This window comes from Nilaparvata lugens, chromosome 1 (genome assembly GCF_014356525.2).
Source record: "Nilaparvata lugens isolate BPH chromosome 1, ASM1435652v1, whole genome shotgun sequence".
In the NCBI taxonomy this organism is placed as follows: Eukaryota; Metazoa; Arthropoda; class Insecta; order Hemiptera; family Delphacidae; genus Nilaparvata; species Nilaparvata lugens.
The window spans coordinates 61,095,996-61,119,757 of NC_052504.1; the positions used below are offsets into that span (position 1 = coordinate 61,095,996).

A 23,762-nucleotide genomic window follows, 5' to 3' on the forward strand; every position below is an offset into this window, starting at 1 on the left:
CATTTTTTCTACATTTTCTTTCGTAGTTGTGGATATTCAGAATTTACAATACAATTTATAACAATGGTGGCCAAATAAAAACAATGTTCAAAGAAGCATTGTGTAAAACAATGGTCAATTATATTATTATAAGGAAGAATAACGTATGTAAAGAAATCCTAAAGTTGGCCTCAGAAAGTTGAAAAATAAGTGCACTGTACCTGGAGTGCATTTTGGATGGCCGGTTTGATAAGCATGAGACTGTTTTGCAGATCTTCTAGCAAGTTGACGACATCCTTGTGCTTGGATACAGTTCTGAAATAGTTCTTTTTATGAGTTGTAACTTTTGCAGGGACAATTTGTTCACATGAAGAAGATTGTTTTTCTGTTGTGGATGATCTGAAGCTGTCTGTAAAAGAAAAAACAGTACATCTTTGATGAATCAAATTTAGCAATTATTAGGCGTTTAGTTGAACAAAGAAGCTTGGATCTAAAATCTTCTGCCTTTGGAAGAGTGACAGCTTGAACCAACTCCTCTGAATATGATTCATGAGTTGTAAATCGCTTCCCGGTGGTTCGGGACCCAGCTAAAACCGCATGTAGGTCCATTCATCTCTCTTTATCATCCACCTCATTACCCACGCACAAGCCTAGAGCTCATGAGTAGGGCATCACTCTAAGCAAAAACCTCAAATACAATGTATGGTGATTGGAGATATTGCTAGTGGAGAAACCAAAATTCATATTGAATTCACAACATTTTATTGGACCTATTTGTTCTATATGAGAGTTACGTGTATGAGGTTGGGGTTGAGTTGAACGCACACAACAGCAGACAAACGGAAAAATAGAGAAAACGTCTACTTGCAGACGTGAGCAGATAGACGGAGGTGTTCCGTTGCAACATTTATGTATGTTGTGTTCGTTGTAACAGTTGAACACCTGGGGAGGGATTTTTCCTACGTCTGTCTGCTGCTGTGTGCGTTCGCCTTTAGACCTAACGAGCGAATGCTTGTTCTGAACAGAGACTATTGAGAATCAGGATAATATCTAGTTATTTAATAGCTGTGGAGCTGTGACTAATATCATACATTTTGGAGACTCATCTCACGACATGAGACATAAATCTTCTCACGCTTTCCATAAGTTTGATTTTTTCCATGCGTTTTATAATCCAAGATTCGTGTTCTAGCTCTATGTTCGATTGGCCTTACCCCAGCCGCCTGAGAAGCTGTAAGTACAATAGATTGAATGTATGCTAATAATTCTCGAAGCTAGAGAATTCAGAATTGAGTAGACTATACAAGAGAATGTTTAAGTTTTTGTTGTTAAATGGGTCGATTGAATAAAAGCTAGCAATTGCAAATTCCAAGTCATTTCCAAGCAAATGTACAAGCCAGCTGTACAATCTTATATGTATAGCAAGAACTAATGACTAGTTGCTAGTGACTAGATTCTAGTTTTTATTCAATCGAACCAATACGAAATAATCATGTATTGATCATTCATGAATGTGATAATTACCAATGGGAGATATGTCATGCACCTTAGTATTCGAGTCTACAAATACATGACCTTTCTTGACACCCCACATCATAATTGATTTGGGAACTTCCAGTATTCCCTGGAGAATATTTCTAAAATTGGCTTGCATGACTTCAAATGTTGGCGAGAGAATTATGTTGGGAATATTCAGAACCACATCAGCCAGTAAGAGAGGTTTTCTCAAATTTGTAACTTGATTTTTTTCGTGTTTCATCCTGTGAAACAATCAAGCACCACATTTAGTGAGTCATCTAACAGATAGAACCATAGCCACCTCTAATACAAGGCCTCGGCCTACGATATTGCAACGTCGCAGTGTAGGCCTAGCTAGAATCTAATACATGATTGGTGAAAAAGATCAGCTGGTATTTTTTAAAATATTTTTCACCAATCATGTATTAGATTCTAGGCCTACACTGCGACGTTGCAATATCGTAGGCCGGGGCCTTGTATTAAAGGTGGCTATGATAGAACTCATTGATTGAGTAGTTTCTGATCCATTATTTCAAGGCCTAGCTCCTTTTAGTCAAATACCATCTTCCCAAATGACTTGGATCTACATTTTACAAAGCTTGAAGATTTATGACTGATTTTTTAATTTTTCAATATTCTTAGGCCTAATCCTCTAAGGCTGGCCACTAACGGTAGAAAACAGGCATGTCAAGCATGTTTATCATACACATAGGCGACACGTGATCCTCATTAGCGAAAGGCTTCTAACATAGAATAAACGAACTAATAACAATAAATGAACCATTGGAAAATTACAAATTATAATAGAAAAATAAATTTCTATAAATTATTATAGAAAAATTAATCAACCTCAAATAGAGCAGCGAAGAAAAAATAAACAATAAATCTGAATAAAAAAACCTAACCTTAAAAATTTTGCTTGTCCAATGAGATAAGTCGATTTGCCATGCGGCATGAGTAGAGACTCCATCATCATGTCAACGCTGAGGCAAGCCAACTACTACACAACGAAGATCTTACCAGGAGGCTGATGAAAAGGAAGCCTTTTGAACTAGTTTAAAATCAATTTGTGATAGTGTACGTAAACTATATCATTTTTACTGCTCTCATAATCTCTTAGTACATAAACTACTTGAGCCATCAATTGATAAACTGAAGTTTTATAGTTTTTTCATAGTGAATCGAAAATTACATTAAAAAAAATAATTTTTCTCGATGCGTTTTGTTATGATCACAGATGTGATGACACAACAATGTATGACGACTATGTATCATGCATGTTCTACCGTTAGTGGCCAGTCAAAAAAGAGCGGAAGTACACATTGATAATTGTGAATTATTGATGTGAAGTTCATGGTAACAGGCAGATTGGAACTATATTGTTTGTTTGCTTCATGTATTAGAAGTGTTAAAGATAAGAGAAAATCTTTAATATTTACCATATTTTTCTAAAAAAGGATAAAATCATGGTAAATAAAAATACATAATAATAAATAGAATGTGAATACTTACACTGTAGGATCAACACGAGACCAGAGTGCAGTGAATGATTTCACCACTGATTTAGCGATGGCTTCAATATTTTTTTGCTCAAAGTAGTTGAATATTTCCATTGAAGGTACTGTTAGGCTGTTGACGTCAAAGCTCTCATCCATATGTGGCACTAGAAAAATTAAAAAGTGGAATTTACTATTAATGGAATAATACTAAAATGGAATTATAATGGAATGTATTTAATCTCTGAGACTTGAAGAGTGAATCATACAAGGACAAACGTAATCATGAATGTTTATTTATTTATTTATTTATACATAGATACATACAATATAATTCTCAACTATAAATGATTGCGATAGGAACAACAGGCTTAAAGCCCAAAACTGTTCTACTGACATGTATCTCGAATCTGATATTAGTAGTAGAAATCGAATATCTCTGTAGACAAGCTACAGAGATTCCACCGGTTCTTAAAAATCTTTCACACATTATGTAACAATGAATTCAAGTAAATTTTACTGGGACATAAATCTAGCATTTGACTTATAAATTCTGAAAAATCTTCATAATTCTAATTTTTTAAACAATTTATAGTGATATGACTTATAAAATGACAAATTCTGGAAATGTTTGACATATTTCAATTTCAAATCTATAATATAATGAAGGAAAGAATCGGCTTATACACATACGAATGACGCATCATCAAGTCTCAACTACTTAACTGATTAACTTCAAAGTTAGCACATGGATTCTTAATTTCACGAGGATGGTTATAGGCCTATTTTAAATTCTTCAAGATTCCAGAGGCCTATGTCAAGTTTTTAATTAGACCCTTACCGAGCACGAGTTGCTTGCTAGTATATTTAATAATGAAAATTAAAGAAAAATTCAAATTATAGTATAAACTATGGTATTATTGATATCTCTCAATTTATAAGTTCTTCTTTCCTGTTTGTGAATGCCAATTGGAATTCGGATTTGCAAAAACTTGAAAAATCATAAAGAGTTGCTTGAATATTGCACATATTGCTAACAGATAACATACTCTTTATAATCGTTGCATTCTATTGAATTCAATGCCTTTCTATTTTGTAAGCGGAACATTAGTGACTGAGATCTTACTTATCTGCACTGAAGCGTAAACGAATTTATCAATCAGTTCAATGACAGAATCTTCGACGCTCTGGGAGCGTCTGTGCATGTCTTCAGCGACAGAAGTATGATATTCCAGATTTTTTGCCAGTAGTTGGGAGGACATGACTGGCTCATTTGGCAGCACTACCATCAGAAGTGACGCCATACCATTCAATACTTCCTCAATTCGAGCTTCTATCAAATCATTGGCCTGTAAACAAGACAATATTGTTGTCATTATAGAAGCTATCCTATCTGATTTATGAATTTTATTGATGAATAAGCTCAGTTAGAAACCTGCGAGTCTTTGTAAAAAGTTTTACTCATGATACCATTTTGTATGGATCTTCATATATTTTAAATAGGAAAGTGATCAATCTACCAGGTTATCACTGCATTAAACCGTTCTCAAACTATACAATTACTCTGTATATTTTTGAAATTATTCTTAATCACGATGGACGTCGGCACATTGGAATAGGAATGAAATCATCATAGATCCAGAATCCACTCACATATCATGGATTGCATCAACTTAAGACTTAAAAAAACGTATATTGTATAAGTTTAGACAAACCTCTTTCATGAAGAGTTCCACTTCTGCCAAAGTTTTTTCAATCGATTCTAGAACCGAATCGGTATTCAGGGAAGTCCAGGTAACGAATGACAAACATGGTGCAAAAGCATTTTCCAATTTGAAAACCTGGCATTGAGCAAGTTCGTTCAATAAGGGAGGAATTGACTTCCTGAAATAAAACAGAAATGGAGAGCCAATAAAAGTTATATTATCTGAAAATACTAGAATTGAATTTATCAAGTATATTTTGAAATACTTCATATTAACTATTGTGAGTTTATGATCAGTATTTGGCACAAAAAGTTCCTAACAGACCATGAAATGGTGTATCGCATGAGAATTTAGAAACAGAAAACTTAATGGTTTAAAAATTATATTTTTGAATAGAGATTCCAATAATCGAGAAATTAATTTCATTCCGATCACTTACTCAGTACCAGTGATTCAACCATGCAAGACTTGCAAGATCGAGTTTTTGCACACTGCTATTTTCTAAAGAACTTATAAAACAACAAATACCGTACATACCGTAATGGTACTTATTTCGTATGGTGAGGTCAAGAACTCGTTCCATGGAGTTATTCAATAAACTACTAAGCATTCACGTGTTACAGACGATTAAATGAGTAAAGCTTACAAAATTTTCAAGTTCCTTTTGATTAGAGAGTGCAACTGTGCCTTTGTCCTCATTAGATTTTTGACAAATGCTACGATCAATTGAGCTAGATCTGGAACTTCCAACTTCATTCTTCTCATGATTTTAGTTTCCAAAACCAGTTCGTAAACATTCTGATGAAGATTGACGATGTAGAACTGAGTTTTCTCTTGAGCAAGCACTGGCACACATAAGGCAGAATAGATCTAAAAAATAATTTAATACTTCTTCTTTACTAAGTTATTTTGGGAAAGTAGTTAAATAACTGAAATATTACTCGAGAATCTACATAGAATAATAAAAACATATATAAATTTATCCGACCCTAAAGAGATGGATCATATGAGTTTAATACATATTTCAGAAGTCAAGCTGATTGTTCATCACCTCTGATTTGAAGATGAGAGGAAATTGAAATCATACAATTGACTGTCATGTCGAAATATTCAGATATTGATTGAGAAAAATCAGAGATTTTGAGTCCTGACCTGGATACAGAAGGCTGACCAGTTCCTGTGATGCAAAACTTCATATTCAATTGCAACTCTTTGCAAGCAATTGAAAAGAATGATCATTTTTTGAGCGTTATCGGATCTCATTACTTCCCTTTTATCCTGCAATCAGAGAAGTAAAAGTGAATTTCCATAGCATCTATTCAAAATTAAGAATAGAATTGTCTCTAATTATTTATTCTTATAAATTATTTCAAAGTTTCTGAAAAACACAATGATTGTAAACGGGTGCACCCTACTTTTACTCATTTGAAAAAAATTCCGAGCGGTGGGTGGATGGAAAGGGTCACAAGTGAAAGCACATGTCCTCCAATTTGTTCCACCGTCGTCAGTTTTACCATAGACCTTTTGTTTTGAGGGATTTTTCAAATAAAAGAGTAAACAAGAATTATATTTGTACTTTATTTCAATCAATATTAGATGCACTTTTGTTATTATTGACCTTTCAAATATAATAAGTTTCTCTAGCCACTTTACTTTCCATGAATTTAAAAAATGCTTAAACGATTCTTTAGAAATTTCAATAATATTGATGGAAGATCATAGGAATAATTAGAAATGTTATTGAATTTTTGTTAGTCTGCGGTAACGATTGTTAGTTCTAATAATGATTGATAATTGATTATTGATAAAGTAGCTAAACCCGTGCAGCTCAAAGAGTTGCATCTTTTATTAGAATTGGCCACTTTTTGAACTATTTCTAGTACTGTACTCCAAGTAGTTCTGTTAAAAAGCCGAGAAATGGCAATACGTAAACTTCATTTTAATAAGCAGTTTTTCACTACTTTTGAGAACCATACCTTCAAGATATTCATTGGTACACCCATATGCTTATAGACTTGTCTCATCCAATAGATTCGTCCCGACATGGGAGGCATGTTCCTTGGAATTGCCGGTAGTGTTCTAGTCTCATTATAATAGTCCCGGAGCTCTTCTATTTCACTGGTGAATTTTTCCAATGAATTTATGTAAGCTCCAGTCATATTCAGGCTGTCAAGATTCAGTTTATCAAACCTACAAGAAAATTGATTCCTTTTAATTTTAGGTCTAGTCAACACATCATAATACACTAATATACAATATCACGAGACAATTTTCACTAACGTTGATTACGGTTGGATTTCCTATCAACGATAAAAGATTATTCACAGTGGTCGGCAACTACTAGATTTTTGTGAAACAACATTAACTAGAACAAATCACCTTCGCAGCTTTCATATTTCACATGTAATAATATACACGGCAGTATTACTTTAAAACAACAGAGTATCAAAAATTGATAAAAATCAGGATAATTTATAAGAATTAGAGTATCAAAATACTAAAAACACCAATGTCAAAGAATCACATACCTTCCCATTCTCCATTGCCTAACTATGTTTGAAACAAACTGTGAAATAATCAATTTTATTTATTGCATTATTGTAAATGAGTTTCTATCAATATAAATGTTAGATTCTTCATTCAATAGAACAAAACTAACAATGCATCCTTTATTTAATATTAAATTCACGTCTAAATCATATATAAATACTAAATCTATTTCTTTTTGAATATGATACCTCTTCTTAATACATAACTTGATTTTATGACTGTCTTTCTTATAATATATTTTCAGACTACTTAGACCAACTGTAAAATAATAATTATTTATTATTTACAATTGTTCATATTATTAACAATTATTGTTAGATAGTGCTGAGAGCTAAGAATTTTACTAACAAGTGGAAAGGAAGCTTTTTCAGATTATATATATATATATATATATATATTATATATATATATATATATATATATATATATATATATATATATATAAATTAAAACAGGAGACACGATATAAATAGATTGAAAACACTTAAAAACTTACATTAGAAATGGGGGGGGGGGAAATTTTCGGAGACTGAGTCTCCTTTCTCAACCGAGCAGACTGCAGTTTTGAATCCAACGGTCGTGTGACCACAGAGTACGCACGGAGACTCAATTGTAGCAGCAGCAGAGACCACAGATTACGCGGTGCAGACGGATGGAGAGAAAAAGGGTACAGATTCAGGGGACATTATGGGGTATTTAGGGGGCAGTTACAAACGGGATATTTAAGATTTGAGTGAGTTATGAATAAGGAAAGGTGTAGCTTATGAATTGATAGAAACCCACCTTGCCAACATTCCAAGAGTGATTTCGAATTTCGGAATGAGTGCCAATGTCTGATGCATGAACTCTCGCAGCGACACCTCAGCTGCCTCAATCGCAGTCATAAACTTCTCATAGTCGACGTCGAAATCTGGCTTGCGATAACTATTTATTGCGTCGTAAGGTTTCGAAGAAATGGTCACAAATATTTGTTTAAACTTCATCGCATGTTCTTCAATGCCTTCGATTTTTGAACTTTCAATTATTGAATACTTGAGTGCTGTTTCTAGAACACTTGTTAGCTGGAACAAAAGAGAAACGCAAGTGATAGTGTGAAATAGCGATTGATAAGAAGTGAGAAAAAACAGATTTTCCATTTTTTAAGAACATGTGAATTCTTTGAAAGATTCACTTTCTCATAATATAATAATCTCACAGTTATACATTCTCTTATACCCCCCCTACACCACTTCGCCACCACATTTCATCATCACAACACATTTATACTGATCTGAGACAACCATTATGAATTCTTTCTTAAACTTTTTTCTTCGTCATCTTACAGAGTTAGCGAGGTGAATTTGACTATTTCCAGATACAGATGGAAATAAATTGGAAGTTACATTTGTTCAAATGCTAATTAATGAATTATTATTATTAAACGAAAACCCCAATTAAATGTTGTAAATCACCCCCGAAGACTTCTGCTATTGCAAATGTTAACAACAGGGTTAACAGCTAGATGGAAATTCGATGAGCGCTACAATACAAAAATTATTGTCCCGGGCTGACAAATAATTTTTGTATAGTAGCGCTCATCGAATTTCCATCTAGCTGTTTACCCTGTTGTCAACATTTGCAATAACAGAAGTGTTCGGGGTGATTTGCATCATTTAATTGGGATTTTAATTTGATAATAATTATTGCCAGATACTGCCAGTTACTAGGAGGAGCTCCTCCTGCAATAGACTTCAACTCAGTGATTGATTTTATTTGTAAACTTACATGTCCTTTTATTCAGCTGTAATAACAGAATACAAAAAAAAATACAGCATAAGGTATATATGCATTGCCTAATGAAATACTATTACCTTTTTCAAACGTTTTCCGAATCTTTCGAGATTTCCAAAGATCGACATCTCAGAGCAGTTCCACTCACTTTCCTGGAAAGCGTCAGCAACATCGTTTTTTATTTCGCTGTAGCATTGATAGTAGTTCTCGTAGAGATTCAGGCAGATCTACAATAGAACAGTCGAACGTTATTCATCAGCAATGGATTCATCTACTATAAAATATTTTAAACATAACTTTAGAAAGGGGAATCTTGTTACTATCCTTCCATTCGAGAATAGATTCAAAAAGCCTTCATGAGTGTATTTTTATGAATATATAAAATGAGAATATATATTTATGAATGATCTATTATTTATTCTATAAAATTCTCCAGATTACAGGTAAGAATTGAAGTATAATTATAGGTCTCAATTATTGAGACCTAATAATTTAAAATAATCATATAGTTTGTCAGCTTTTCTAGAAGCGTGAAAGGAATATTCACCTACCTTCATTTTACTGATAGCTGTACTCTTCTTTTGTTGCCAAATAGTTTTTGTCTTATTTTCTGTTAAATAAGCATAGCAACTATTCAGCATTTGGTTCGTCACCTGTCAAAATTAAAAAGTTTTCTTTTACAGTTAATTCTCTTAAAATTAGATAGAATTAAAATGTTTCAAAATTTTGTGAAATTAATTTTTTTCTGAGGATGATGCTCAGATGAGCTCTACACTTGTGAGTGGGTCATGAGACGGATGATGATGAGAGATAAGTGAACCTACAGCTTCAGATGGCTTCCGAACAACCGGGAAGCGATTTTAAAAGTAATAAATGGTATTAAAAGGAGTTCGGCTCTTAAATTGGTCTCACTTACAATGAGAGTAGCAAGCGCAAGGAGTTTAACTCATTTTATCGATAGCTTATTATTGCAACCACTAAACCAATGAACTGTCAACTGAATAACATTTGATAATAAATAAATATAATTTTTGAAAGAACCACTTTACAACATACGATACCATTCATAAAAACTTAAATTTTTTCGTTTCAAAAATTAATTTTGATTTACTTCTCATTTAGGATAAAATACAAAGCTAGAGCGAATATTATTTCACCTGAAATAAGACAGTGTCACATCACGGTATTTTCTTCAAAGTATAACATTTCACAGAGTGCAATATCCTTTAAAAAAAATCCCCTATGAGTTTCATTCAGAATACTTACTTTATTTTAGAGATTTGTACAAAAAAATGTCAATCTTTATGACTAGCATTTCCTTCGGAAGAAGCTGAGATTATAAGAGCTTCAGAACCTCAAGTTGATCGAAATGTGAACTCATAACCAATTCTTGTGGAGTATTTGGGTAAATAATTTTCCATTGCAAAGAATATTCTCATATTAATTATACTCTCATTATTTCAACACTTGCCTTCACTAAAAGAGCTGTAATCCTTTCTGAAGTATTCAAATATCTGGATGATGAGAATCCAGTCTTGATAGCGAATAAGAGACTCTTTACGTAGCTTCCAATAGTTTCAGGATTTGATGTATACAATGGTTTCCAATATTCTTCCAAGGCCGATAAAAACTTCACATTATCACCAGCTTCATACATTGCTGATGTGGCCCGTTCATGGACATTATTCCACTTCTGTCAATATAAATTCATGATTTTTTAAAACTTACCTTATTTCTTAAATAATTATCAAACCAAAATTGATGAAATAATCTGATTGGGTTGAAATGTTCTCGTATAAGTCTGATGTTCGAATTTTAATGTGCATATTTATTGATGGATGAAAGTATTACAACTCAATTTTTTATATTGACAAAACCTACTTACTCGAATAGAAAAAACTCATTTCATCCTTAATTAAGAATACCCCAGCAAACGCTGATTATTTCAAACCAAACATTGTTTGTATATTTTAATTTATGAAAATTGTATCCATGGAAATGTGAATATGTAAAATAATATACAATAAAATAATTATTTAATTATAATAAAATAAGTAGTAAAATCAACATTAGAAGCTTGAGCATTCGAGATAATTAAAATCAAAGCAATATTTTTATCTGAACGTGAAGAACAGTTTTTTTCTGTGGAAGACACTCATTGATTGTGATTTGAACCATTTTGTAATATTCAAACTGTATTATAATTTAGTACCGTATTGGATTGAATAACAATATTGAATGGATTTTATTAGAGATCGATTCTTGTTGAATCACTCACCTCCATCAAAGGCGACTCAAAATTGATCAGAAGATTGATGTAAGCCTCACATGCGTTCGACTTGAAATGCTCAACTATGCTTGCGAATTGAGTTAGTTGACGACGCCAGTACTCCAATTCTGATTGTGGAGATATAGTCGATGCCTCGCAGCGTATCTGATCACTTTCTATCAAAACCTTTGTGAATAAGAAAAAAATTATTAGTTATTTATAAAGCAACAAGTAATTTTTAAGACTACAGAAACACTCAACGTAAAATTTCATCATTGCTAGTGTTTTTATTTTGTTGGATGTGATAGTTAGTTCAATACAGGATGTGTTAGTATAATAATATGTAGGCTATTTATGATAAATGGTCACGATATTGAAAAACAAAAAATGAATAGATTATTGGATGATTTTAAAATAATGAATGATAAAAAAATTAATAAAGGTTTTAAATAGTGTAGAATTGTCCTGTAATTATTCAACTACAACATAATGCACTGGTGTCATGCAAATCGATGAATATTATAATAATCTTCGATATATTAGATATTCTTGTAAGTAATTAATTGCATATTACTGTATGTATATTTTCAAAAGATCTCTGTTATTACATGCATAATTTTATTTGAATTTACCGATTGAACTTGTTGTATCCATTGCTTGACAAGACCCTCGACAGCATCGACCGGACTTGGATGCACTCGGGTGTGCGGCATAATTTTCACTGCGCTGAAAAGATCTTCGTCGATTTCAAATTTCACCACAGACTGTAAATTGATTGTAGTAGCTGTAAACAAAATGGATTATAACGTCAAAAGATTCATTTTCAATATATTCATCACAACAAATGTAATACATAGAAAACATAATATGTACATAAAAAACATAATATGTACCATATAAAAAAGCTTAATATTATACATAATATGAATAAACACAGTTCAATAGAATATTCTAAGGAGACGTAGTAGGGTCTGATCTTGGGTATGAGTTTATAATAATATTTATTTAAATTATCAGAAAAACATAGAGAATAATATACTGATTAGTTGCTTCATCGTATGTTCAGTTGATAAAAATATTTTATTTGACCAAATAGAGCATTTTTAACAAGCATTAAACACATTTTTCTTGTATGACAATTTAGGCTTCATCTATAGAGTACACAATTCTGCCTGTATGAAGGAATTAGTGTCAAGGTATCAACTTAGGAGATCGTTATATGAATACAAAATAAATTAAAAGAGAATGTCCAAAAGTATAGCGTTGTAAGATACCGGTATGCTTGTAATCAAGACACCTGATAACAAAGTAACCAAACCTGAATCGAATTGTGAACTGGGAACTCATATTTTCTCAAGATAGATACATTTTTGAAGATTGACAAGAGTTTTAGCTTGATATGTTACTCAAATAGTTTTAGTAATAGTAAGTTAGTAATAGGCTCACTGAACTTACTGGAATCAATATTAGAGAATAAAAGATAAGGAGAACGATCTTACCCTCCATAAAGTCAACGTAATTATCATAATCTGCCATGAACGATTTTTTAATTTCTGGACCTTTCAAAGCTTTGTTGAGAGCCCCCCAGTGAGTATTCGAATGCATGTGCTCTTTGTATATTTTTTTGAATAGTGCACAAATAGCACTTATAACGTTTGGAGTATTTTCATTAATCGTGAATTTAGCATAGCAGTATTCCTGAAAGAATTTTGAAATAAAATTGAGACTGTCTTGAGAAGGGAATGTGTACTATTTGAACAGAATACTATCACTGCATAGGCTACTCACATCTGAAACTTCCTTCACTTCAGCGTTGAAGTCAGATCGCGATCGGTAAACAATTAAACAATCTCCCATCAAGTTTAAAGGTACAGCACCATCTGTAATCATGCATCTCACCATCGTTTCAGTTTTCGGCAATTGTGGAAATCTTCCACATTCTGAAAAATGGAAAATTATTTTCCATACAAACTGAATAAAATTGAGAAGCATGCCACGCAACTGGCTGACAGTTAAGCATACAAACAAGTTGTGAATAATCAAGTATTTATTTATGTATAAGAACATGCGATAATTATTATTAACATAGAAAATTAATTTCGTTATGATTTCTTATCAATAGGTAGAATTGAAATTTATCGCAAATGGGATGCATTGCAGGTTTTATAACTAAGGGAGGTTACATTTTTTCTGAAATTATTGGATTATTCTGCGCAGTGGTCAATAATATGCACTGGTTTATCAAAGGTAGGTGGGTGGTCTACACATAACTTATCACAATAGTTACCATTAAACTTGATTCTTGTACAGTTAATAAGAATTTCTAGTGATTATTCTATAGTAGTTATCATAAACTCATAGATCATCAACTTCTCTCGAATCATTGGCGAATCCAATGAATTTTAGAATTGAACAAATGTAGGATCTCATTAATTAATATGAATTGAGTATTGCTGTCTTGGTCTTCATTGTCATATTACAATCTAATTTATTATTCACTGTTGGTTTTTAATAAAACCTAGAAGACCTACTTGATACAATCATTAAAAAAATAACATGAAAAATATATGTTTAGTCTAATAATATGAATAAATGAATTTATTTCCTCCTCAAATTACAAATTACAAAAGTAGAAATTAAATAGTATCTTGGAAATTATACTGATCACGTATCCAGTTGTGTGATCAGATAATCAAAGTATAATTAACAAGGTAAAAACATTATCAACTTAAATAATAAATAATACAAATAAAAATAAACTTGTATGAAAAAAATAAAAATAAAAGCTGTGAGTCTAGTCTAGGTGATTAAGATTGCTAAAACAATACTGAAACTACTGCCTGTAGCGCATGAGATAAAAAACAAATAAATTGAAACAGCCCAGAAAACCAAAAACTGGAATAAATGAAATGCATTTAAATGTAATAATTAATATAATTAATATAATACCGTACATGCCTTAGTGGAATAGTGATTCAATTGAATAATAATATTTTTATGAGAATGGTGCCGTTGAACAATGCTAGCTCAACCTGCACCATTATCTAACAACATTTCTAACCATCCATATGTCGTTCACTGTAAATAACCAGCTCTTTGCTCTCTCACAAAAGATAATATAGGAATCACACCTTCTCAATTCAATTGGCAATTTATTGTAAATATAAGGTCCTAAGTACATAAACGAGTGCCTAAAAATTTCCCTGCTCACCTTTGGTGTCCTACACAGTAGCTGGTTAACGCTTCTCATATTGTAATAAAGATTTCCCGTACCACAGTTTCCGCTTTTCAAATAAAACAATTTTAAAACTTTAAAAACGAATAAATTTTGGATAGCATTATTTTCAAATTTACATACAAAGGAAAAGAACTCTCCCTTACATTTTTAAACATTATCAATCTTATATAATGATTCTGGGTTATTCTTAACCTATTAATAATAGTTTTAAAAGTTCCACCCCAACATACCAAACCATACTGTAATTGAGAGTGTATGAGAGCATAATACAATGTTTTCATTAGCTGCTCATCGCAGATGCTTCTCAGGAAATAGAACTTTCTTATTGCTCTTCTAACATTTACATGCAAATTTTGAATATGAGTTTTCCATGACATTTTCTCATCATAAGTTAAACCCAAGTACTTGAATGACTTTACCTTTTCAATTTCTTCACAGTCACAATTATCACGATTGTCTCAATTTTGTGTATGATATATAATTGCAAAAATGAATGCAAAAATGAATGCTTTAAAATCGAAATTGATATATTTTGTCTTTGCAACGTTTACTCTCATTCTATTTATTGTGCACCACTCTTGAAGGATTTTCAAGTCATAGATAATATTATTTTGTACAGTCTCTTTATTTTTATTGGAATAAAAAAAGGCAATATCGTCAGCAAAAGCCTGAATGTGACCATGAAAGTTTTTTGTAAGCAAATCGTTGATAAATAAAATGAATAAAATAGCAGAGGATACGGATCCCTGAGGTACCCCGACAGTGACTGGAAGAGGCTCGCTGAGGCAGTTGCCCACTCTCACCCGCTGCTCCCTACCAGTCAGGAAGCTGCGGAACCACCGCAACGCTAATCCCCTTATCCCAGCCGCTTCGAGCTTCATCAATAAAATTTCATGATTAACAAGATCAAAAGCTTTTGTGAAATCTACAAATAGCCCGGTTGTTTTATTGCCATTATTAAAACTAGAATAAATTAAGTTGGAAAAATTGAAAAGAGCATCTTCTGTAGATTTTCCTCGTTGAAAACCATATTGGCTTTGGGAGAAAAAATTTAATTTATTGAGATAATTAGCTAAACGCTTGATCATTAATTTTTCTAGAATTTTTGAAAAAACAGATAGTAGAGTAATAGGTCTAATATTATTCAATTTCAAAGAGTTGATTTTCTTATAGATTGGCGTGACAATACTTTGCTTTAATAAGTCAGGGAAAATTCCATCGTTACAACTCAGGTTAAAAATATAGGTGAGAACGGGTGCAATATAAGGGGCGATCTTTTTAATCAAAAGCACGTTAAAGCTATCAAAACCAGATGACTTTTTATTTTTTAAACTGCGTATCGTTATCAATATTTCGTCGATAGTTGTTGGCTCTATAAAGAAAGATTGACAGTGGTGATGAAGACCCAGGCCGAGAGAAGAAGGTGCGATATTATCAGGCTGTACAACATTCATGAGATAATTATTAACTTTATCAGCTACGCTTTATGGTTCACAGTCTAATTCTCCGTTTTCTAACTCAACCTTATCAAATTTATTATTTCGGCATTCACCAGTTAAGCTGTTTAAAATTCTCCATTGCTTTCCTGGGTCGCCATCAGCACAACGAATACTATTAGAATAATAACGTTTTTTAATGTAATCAATTTCAACTTCAAGTCTATCATAAAAATTTGTATAATAAGACCTAAAAGCTAAATCATATGGTCTTTTCTTTACTAGTGCATACAGTTTCTTCCTTTTCTCTATTTTCCTTAATAGGCTAATCGTCATCCAAGGGCTTAGGTTCTTAGCTCTAGCAAACTTTCTATTAGAGATAGTTACAGTTTTTGAACATTTATTCACAATATCATATAGAATAGAATGGAACCTTTCATAACTTAAGTTAACGTCATCAATAGAATAAACTACATTCCAATTTATCGCCTTTAGAATATCACATACGTTATCAATATCCACATATTTTTTAGCTAGGGTTTCATCATTTTTTCCTCGACAGTTGCGAACTAGATTAAATTTCAATCCTAACAAACAATGATCTGTCACATTCAAATCAAATATTGCATGCGTGAAACAGTTTATTTGCTTATGTTTGATAAAAATATGATCAATCAGTGTTCGAGACATTTTAGTGATTCTAGTTGCTTTATTAACTATGGAAGAAAAACCATTGTTCTCCATTAAACTTAAATAATTACAAGAAGCGTTTTTTCTATCTAATAGATCGATATTTACATCACCTACTACAATTGTATTAGATGTAAATTGATTAATTTTTTATTCTAATTCGGTTGTAAATCTGATTTCAGTGAATTCTTGAAGTCTGTAAACACAAAATAGTTTAAAATTGTGATTTCTAATTTTTACATCCAGTACAAGAGTGTCAGCTGTTTCCATGCTATGGACATCTCCTTGTGTACCACATTCTGTATATGTATATATATGTATTCATTCTCCTGGTCCTTCAATATTTCTGCTCCAAAGTAATTCTAATAAGTAACCACAGTTTTTCAAATATGTCAAGGAGTAGGCCTGAATATGAAAATAATTTAATTGATGAAATATACCAATAGGAGGGAGCGGTTGCTCACTGATGTTAAATATGATCGCTTTCCGACCTCCACGAGAAAAGATGCTATCAAACAGCTCAACATGCTCATCTGAATCGAGCACTCCTTCTTCCACTAGATTGAATGTCGAGTGCAGAGTGAAAGCCACCATCTCCATCACTAGTTTGTGAGCACCTTTCAAGTGGCCAGCTCTCTGACTCCGCCTTTCTTTTGCACTTTGCTGTGGAAATGCAATAATTTAAAAATCAAAGTGGTCACTAATAGCCTAGAATTAGGACTTATCTGATTACTCTATTTACAAAATGTACAATCAAAGCAATTCCACAGTCTAAAATTACGCTTCCAAAACAGCGTTTGGCTTCCGTTCTTATACAAATTTGGTAACCAAATGCACCAAGATTAAGTTTGATACAGTTTTCTGAAATGAGGTATAGATAATTTGGAAAAGCGATAAAATTGTTTTAATAAAACAGTCAGTGGTTTTGAAAATAACAAGTCATTTTCATTTAATATGGATACCGTATTTACCACAACACCACCTTCACAACAACGCAGAAAGACTTGGAAAAGAAGTTGAACTCTCATTTTCAAACGAAACTCTATCATGTTATTTTAGTGAGGAACGTTATTTTTGCCATTTTGATGAGGAAACATTTTAAACATTAATTACTTATAAACAATAACATCTCTGTCCAAATGGCGTCCTTTTTTGTCCAAAAAATCCAGTAGACGTTGAAAGAAAATGATGACAAAGTGCCCTACGGTGACAATCCTGCATTATCTGCCGTGGATGAAATGGTGAATAAAGATTTGGGTATTGTGCTTGCAATTGCTGTTTTTTATAACAAAGATAAAACATACAATGTTTGGTGTGGCTTTTCGTCGAAACTTCATTACATCGGCCCTTACTATTTTATTTAATAAACTTTCAAACCGTCACTGTCAATTCAGATCGTTATCTAACAATACTGCGCAACTTTTTCTGCTACAATTGAGAAGACAGTATATCAACCTCAATACTGTATGGTTGGAACATGCCATACATGTTCAAGGCATTTTCAAGACATATACCTTCCCTGGACTGGTGCCTCATTTCGTTGCTTGGAGATGTCAAGTGGCCTCCTCGGTCACCGGAACAGGAAGTATCACCTAGTAACCATTTTTATGAGGCTAACTAAAAGCACGAGTATACATTAACAGACACGTAAATTTGGAGCCCTGAGTGAAAAAACACACGAAATTCAAGCGATATTATGCGCAATATTTCACATGACAAGATCTCACAAAAACTACAGGAGTGACAAAACCGGTGGCCATTTTTTATTTCATTTTTGTAAGTAATCAATGTAACGATTTTTTTTCTACTCTAATTATTGGGATGACAACTTTACTAGAAACATTATAAGAATGGCTGCTCACTAGAAAAATAAAATTTGATTTTTTCGTTTAAAAATGACTGTTATTCCAAACCATTTATACCTCATTGCCCAATCCTTTATTAAGATAATACACTTTGATAAAGACGAAAAGGTTACTTTCTTTTTCATACTTTTTATTTTTAAAAATGACTGTTATTCCAAACCATTCATACCTCATTGCCCAATCCTGTATTAAGATAATACACTTTGATAAAGACAAAAAGATAACTTTCATTTTCATAATATCTACCTAATAATCATTATTGATAATAAGTTGATATAATAGCTCAATATAATATTTCAATGTTTATTTTGAAGTATCAAGTTATTCTAACCATTTTGGGCTGAATCCTGTGGTAGGCTAGTTTCTGAAAGTTGTGTAGTACTGAATAATTGTAAAGATGCATAAAATAATGGAATGAAAAAGAATAAACTTTAAAACTTGAGTATTCAAGTATTGTCTATTATATTATTTCTGTTTTGTCAATAGTCACCAGCACTCAGGTTGCTGAACTTGCAAAACTATGGTTTTGTTGGTGTTGGCAAATTAATATAACTGGTTTATATATTTGTAGGCCTAATCTGCATTTAATAGTTTATATTGTAAGGCAATAAATTTTATTTAATTTATAAATAATCTGATAGTTGCTCTGATTAAAGAAGCCGGGGAGGAAAATCATCCACTGTGCATTATCCCAAATTTGCTAGAGCTCCCAGCTTTCATTGAACATCAATATTCAGTATCTCGGTAAAATGCAAGCATCATAAATTCATGATGAATAACAAAATTACCAATCTTTGTTTGAGTGACTGTTGCTGGTACACAACGTGAGCCGCTTTCTTTCCTTTGGGTATCCCAGTCCAGTTTATATAAGGACACACAGGAATGGACCATGGCTCCTTTGTCACTTCCGTTGTTCTTTGCGGAGTTACAGTGGTCCCACTTTTCTGAGCATCTGGAATAAGTATCGATGTATAAATAATTATACTTGTATACTGTAATGATTTGAAATGAGAGAGCTCGGCGTCTCCACAAAATATGTATTGCCTAGTCCACTCTACCATCCAGCCGCTGGCCAAGCTGGTAAACTTGACCACGTCTATTGTATTGCCATCCACACTGCAATGTGACCATTTGTGGATGCTTGGCTGACCACTCGCCTTCGCTCGACAAAAATCGGCGCAAAGGCTAATAAAGGCAAGCGGTGGCAAACAACAAACTCTAGCGCTCGTCGTTATATGTACGCATTGGGCAATAGTGTGGATGTGGCTTAAGGATTAGATGGAAGTAACTAGTCTAAATATATATTAAAGCTTATTATTATCATGAATGGACATTTTATAACCAACAAAGATTTAAAATATAAGCAATATTGTTATGGATAAGGCATTTAGTATGATGGCAGGAGGCGAGTTTCTAGTAAACAACACTGAGGAGGCAGGGGGGGGGGCTTCAAGATCACTCCCGTGAGTTAATTTTGGTGCAGGGGGACGTCGAACAATTTCAAGCGCGTTCCAGAACCTTCGAATCACTGTGATTAGTCGGATCACCACGACTCCAGGCCCTTCTGGAGAGTTCTGGAGCACTGTATTCTCGACATTCTAGATGGTTCTGCGGAGTCTATAAAATGGCGCGTGTTGCAGTCGGGAGTGAGTTAAGAAACTACAACGGGATCGTTCGCTTTTTCTCATTGTGACAGACTAGTGATAAAGTGATAAAAATCATGACAGACTAGCGATAAAGTGATAATAGACTTTTGTAGTTGCTTATACAGTACCTATATTATTCTTTGTGACAGTTATATTCAAACAATCATTTATATTAGTTGTAATAATTCTGTGTAATCTATTAGGTAGTGATCAGTTTATAGTTGTTTCTAGTTTACCTCCGTGTGTTATAGTGTTGTAAGTAATAAATATAATCAGTATAAATCGCCTCAAGTGTTTTACTAGAGTAGAAACCCGTAACAATATATAAGCAAATGTATTCTAACTCACGATTTCTGATGTTTGAAACAATATTTTTTTATTGAAAAACAAATATTACAATCGAATTTAATTATACTTGATAATTTACCTATAGCCTATTATTTAATTATAAAAAATAGACCTATAGCCTGCCCAAGTAATTCAGAAGAGAATTCAAGTTTTCAGGGCAAGGGCAATTCATGTTTTCTTTCTTCTTTTTAAGGTTTAAAATAATTTCAAACATTTTTAATTTTTTGGGAAGGAATATTTACAAATTGAAAGAAACGTAGCCTTTGCTACATGGAATAATATAGGCTACATTATCCAATGTTTTTAAAAATAGTATCCGACGTTAATTTTAAACATATCCTAATTCAACATAACTTGATTAACACTGATCAGTCTCATGAAAAATAGTTGTAATCTGTTAAGGAGAGTCGAGGCAATTATACCTCAAAATTCTTTCAATATATATTGTGTTGACTCTATTGATAAAGTCAAAAAAGATATTTGGCAAAACCATATGTTTCTGCTAAAAACTGCCTTAATAAAGGAACGGTCAGATTAAATAAATGTTTTGAATGGAAGCCTGTTTCAGAGAAGGGTGTTTTAAATGACAAGAAACATTTTTGAGTAATTCTAACAGTGATTATTACTACAATATGTCCAAAAAATGTACAGTGTCATTGGTACCAGTTATATATATAAATTTATTGAGACTCTAATTTGTGAGCAGGTAAATCATTAATCATTTTTGGAACAGAATAACATTCTATCTGGTTCCCAGTGTGGTTTCAGAAGGGGCAAAGCAAAGGTGGAAACTTCTGAAGTTGTTCAGGCCTTTGAAAACAGATGCTATGCTCAGTTGACCTGAGTAAGGCATTTGAGTGGATCATTCTGACCATCTGGACAAGCTCAATTATTATGGTTTTAGGGGTAGATCACTTTCACTCGTTGAAACTTATCTAAAAGATAGAAAGCTGGCAGTTTAAATTCGTAGAGAATGGTTTCAACTTGTAAACTTGAAGTACGGTGTTCCTCAGGGATCCGTTCTTGGTCCTTTACTGTTTTTAATAAGCATAAATGACTTACCACACAATGAATTAAGCAAGACAGTTTTATACGCTGAAGATACAACGTTCTTCAATGTTTTCTAATGATTTTGCAGAGCTTTCAAATCCTGTAAACATCTCATTAGAGTATGCAGGAATCTGGCTCCGAACGGGCAGCTGATACAATCGGACGGCTTTCTTATCATGTTCTGAGCAACGAGTTCGGCCGGCCGGCTGGCTTACAACAGTTATATTATTATTCTAACTTCTCACAAGTCAATAAAGTATTGATTCTCTGTTTCAACTGTATTTTTTTAGTGAATATCAGTGGAGTGATTATGGAGTGTGACTTGTGCCAGGCAGAAATCACAAAGGGATTGTGTGAAGTGTAATGATTGTAATGCTGCTTTTCCACCAGAACTGTGATGGGTGATGATTGACAAAGTTGCATACACGAATGTGTAAAATTGTTCTTGTTGTTCTTAATGTTCTGGGGGGTTCAGCAACATGTCTTTTACTCACCTTTGAATTTGCTGGTGTTTCTTGTAAACTTCAGGCTATCTATCGTAGCCCCATCTCCAGTGTCAGCATCTTTACAGACTTTCTTAAAAATAATACTTAAATGAGCAAACAAATAATAGTCAATCTATTAAAATTTTAGCTGGGGATATTAACTGTAACCTTTTGAATGTTAATCCTCATAAGCTAGAAGAGAGGTACTTGTATGTGCTGAACGAGGCAGGGCTCGTTTGCTGTGTCGACAAGGATATTAGGCCAGCTAGTAATTCCTGCATCGACCATTATTTTGTCAAGTTACCACCCTAGAACAAAGCACAGCAACAAATATGGTACAAACCTCAATTACCGACCACTATACCGTATGCGCGCATGAAATTATCCACACCTAGCAAAAAACACCCAATAAAGATAAATATCACATGAAAATAAATTGAAAAAACGTAAAAAGGAATTTGGCTTTGCATGATTGGAATCATGTCACAAACGAAAAAAATATCAAACTTACAACCAATTCATTCATACAAACTACACAGAATATAATCCATCAAATGACAACAAAAAGTAAGATATCAGCTAAACATACAAAAATAAAATCAAAGAACTTATCAAAACTTATTAACTTATATAAAATTAATTTTATACGCCACCGTGATAAATTGAGAAAAAAACTTAATGGACAACATTAAAGCTGTGTTTACACCAAAATTATTAACAAAATGTTAATAACTTAATCCTTAGATTCTATTATATTGAACGGAGCTTGACAAACAGATATATGTTCTTTATGTGTATGATAAGATATAATTATATTCAATCTAATGGAATCTATAAAGATTAAGTCATTAACATACTGTTATTAACTTTGGTGTAAACGCAGCTTTACTGTATTGCCTTGAGAAATATTCACTACGGTAGTTTTAGAAATACTTCATGTTAAATTCTACAATAAAATAACCATTCATAACTACTACAATAGTAAAATCGATGAAGTATCAAATAACCCACACAGATCCTGAAATGTAGTAGAAAAAATCTCTTGAAAAGCCGAAGGACCCCATTCATTCCCAATCAACGCATTTTCTCAAAGCGGAGACCTCACTTCAAAACCTAAGATGAAGGATAGGCCTACACTTTTAATTAGTATTTCACATTTGTTGAATCTGTACAAACTAAGTCCTAGAATCCAGTAGGCCAACCAGAGATCAACAATAAGGGGTTACTGTATTTGAGTTGAAGAGGTGTCAAACAAAGAATTAACAAAAATAATTAATATATCCTTAAAGGCAGGACCGAGTGCTCCCAGGTACAACTATATTCAAACTAGAATAATCAAATAATTGTGTAAGCCTTTCAATAATACTATAATCAACTATTATATAAGTTTTTAATTTGTTGACGTTGTCTATACCTACATGTAATTGTAAATGACAATAGAAAATATTTGATTTGAGTCCACTTTAAGCCTGAATAATTTAATAATAAATAGGCGAACCCAATCCTTACTCTACTTAACTCAATCCTCCACTGGCGTACCTATCACTAATAACCTTTTCTTCAGTAATTTGTGATTAGTGTTATGATTTAACATGGTATTAGACATGTATGCAATAATTATAAAATTAAAATAAACTAAAACTCCAAAAGTTATTGCAGTTTACAATTTATATTATGTTAAAACTATTTCACCCAGGCCTATTCCTAACCAAATCT

The 23,762-nt window shown here is 32.7% G+C and overlaps 1 protein-coding gene across 1 annotated transcript in view; it reads right to left on the minus strand.

Annotated features, from left to right (window-relative positions):
* LOC111050065 (dynein heavy chain 8, axonemal) overlaps positions 1-23,762 on the minus strand; it is a 78,650-nt gene that overhangs the window by 54,611 nt on the left and 277 nt on the right. Inside the window, exons 2-19 of the mRNA XM_039434868.1 lie at positions 19,306-19,469; positions 17,093-17,315; positions 13,077-13,228; positions 12,788-12,986; positions 11,921-12,072; positions 11,298-11,474; positions 10,491-10,712; positions 9,571-9,672; positions 9,100-9,246; positions 8,033-8,310; positions 6,676-6,889; positions 5,852-5,977; positions 5,346-5,569; positions 4,709-4,877; positions 4,120-4,342; positions 3,010-3,160; positions 1,504-1,739; positions 201-388 (exon numbers count right to left, since the gene is read on the minus strand). Of these exons, the coding sequence (XP_039290802.1) occupies positions 201-388; positions 1,504-1,739; positions 3,010-3,160; positions 4,120-4,342; positions 4,709-4,877; positions 5,346-5,569; positions 5,852-5,977; positions 6,676-6,889; positions 8,033-8,310; positions 9,100-9,246; positions 9,571-9,672; positions 10,491-10,712; positions 11,298-11,474; positions 11,921-12,072; positions 12,788-12,986; positions 13,077-13,228; positions 17,093-17,315; positions 19,306-19,469 (3,347 nt within the window). The remainder of the gene's footprint in view (positions 1-200; positions 389-1,503; positions 1,740-3,009; positions 3,161-4,119; positions 4,343-4,708; positions 4,878-5,345; positions 5,570-5,851; positions 5,978-6,675; positions 6,890-8,032; positions 8,311-9,099; positions 9,247-9,570; positions 9,673-10,490; positions 10,713-11,297; positions 11,475-11,920; positions 12,073-12,787; positions 12,987-13,076; positions 13,229-17,092; positions 17,316-19,305; positions 19,470-23,762) is intronic.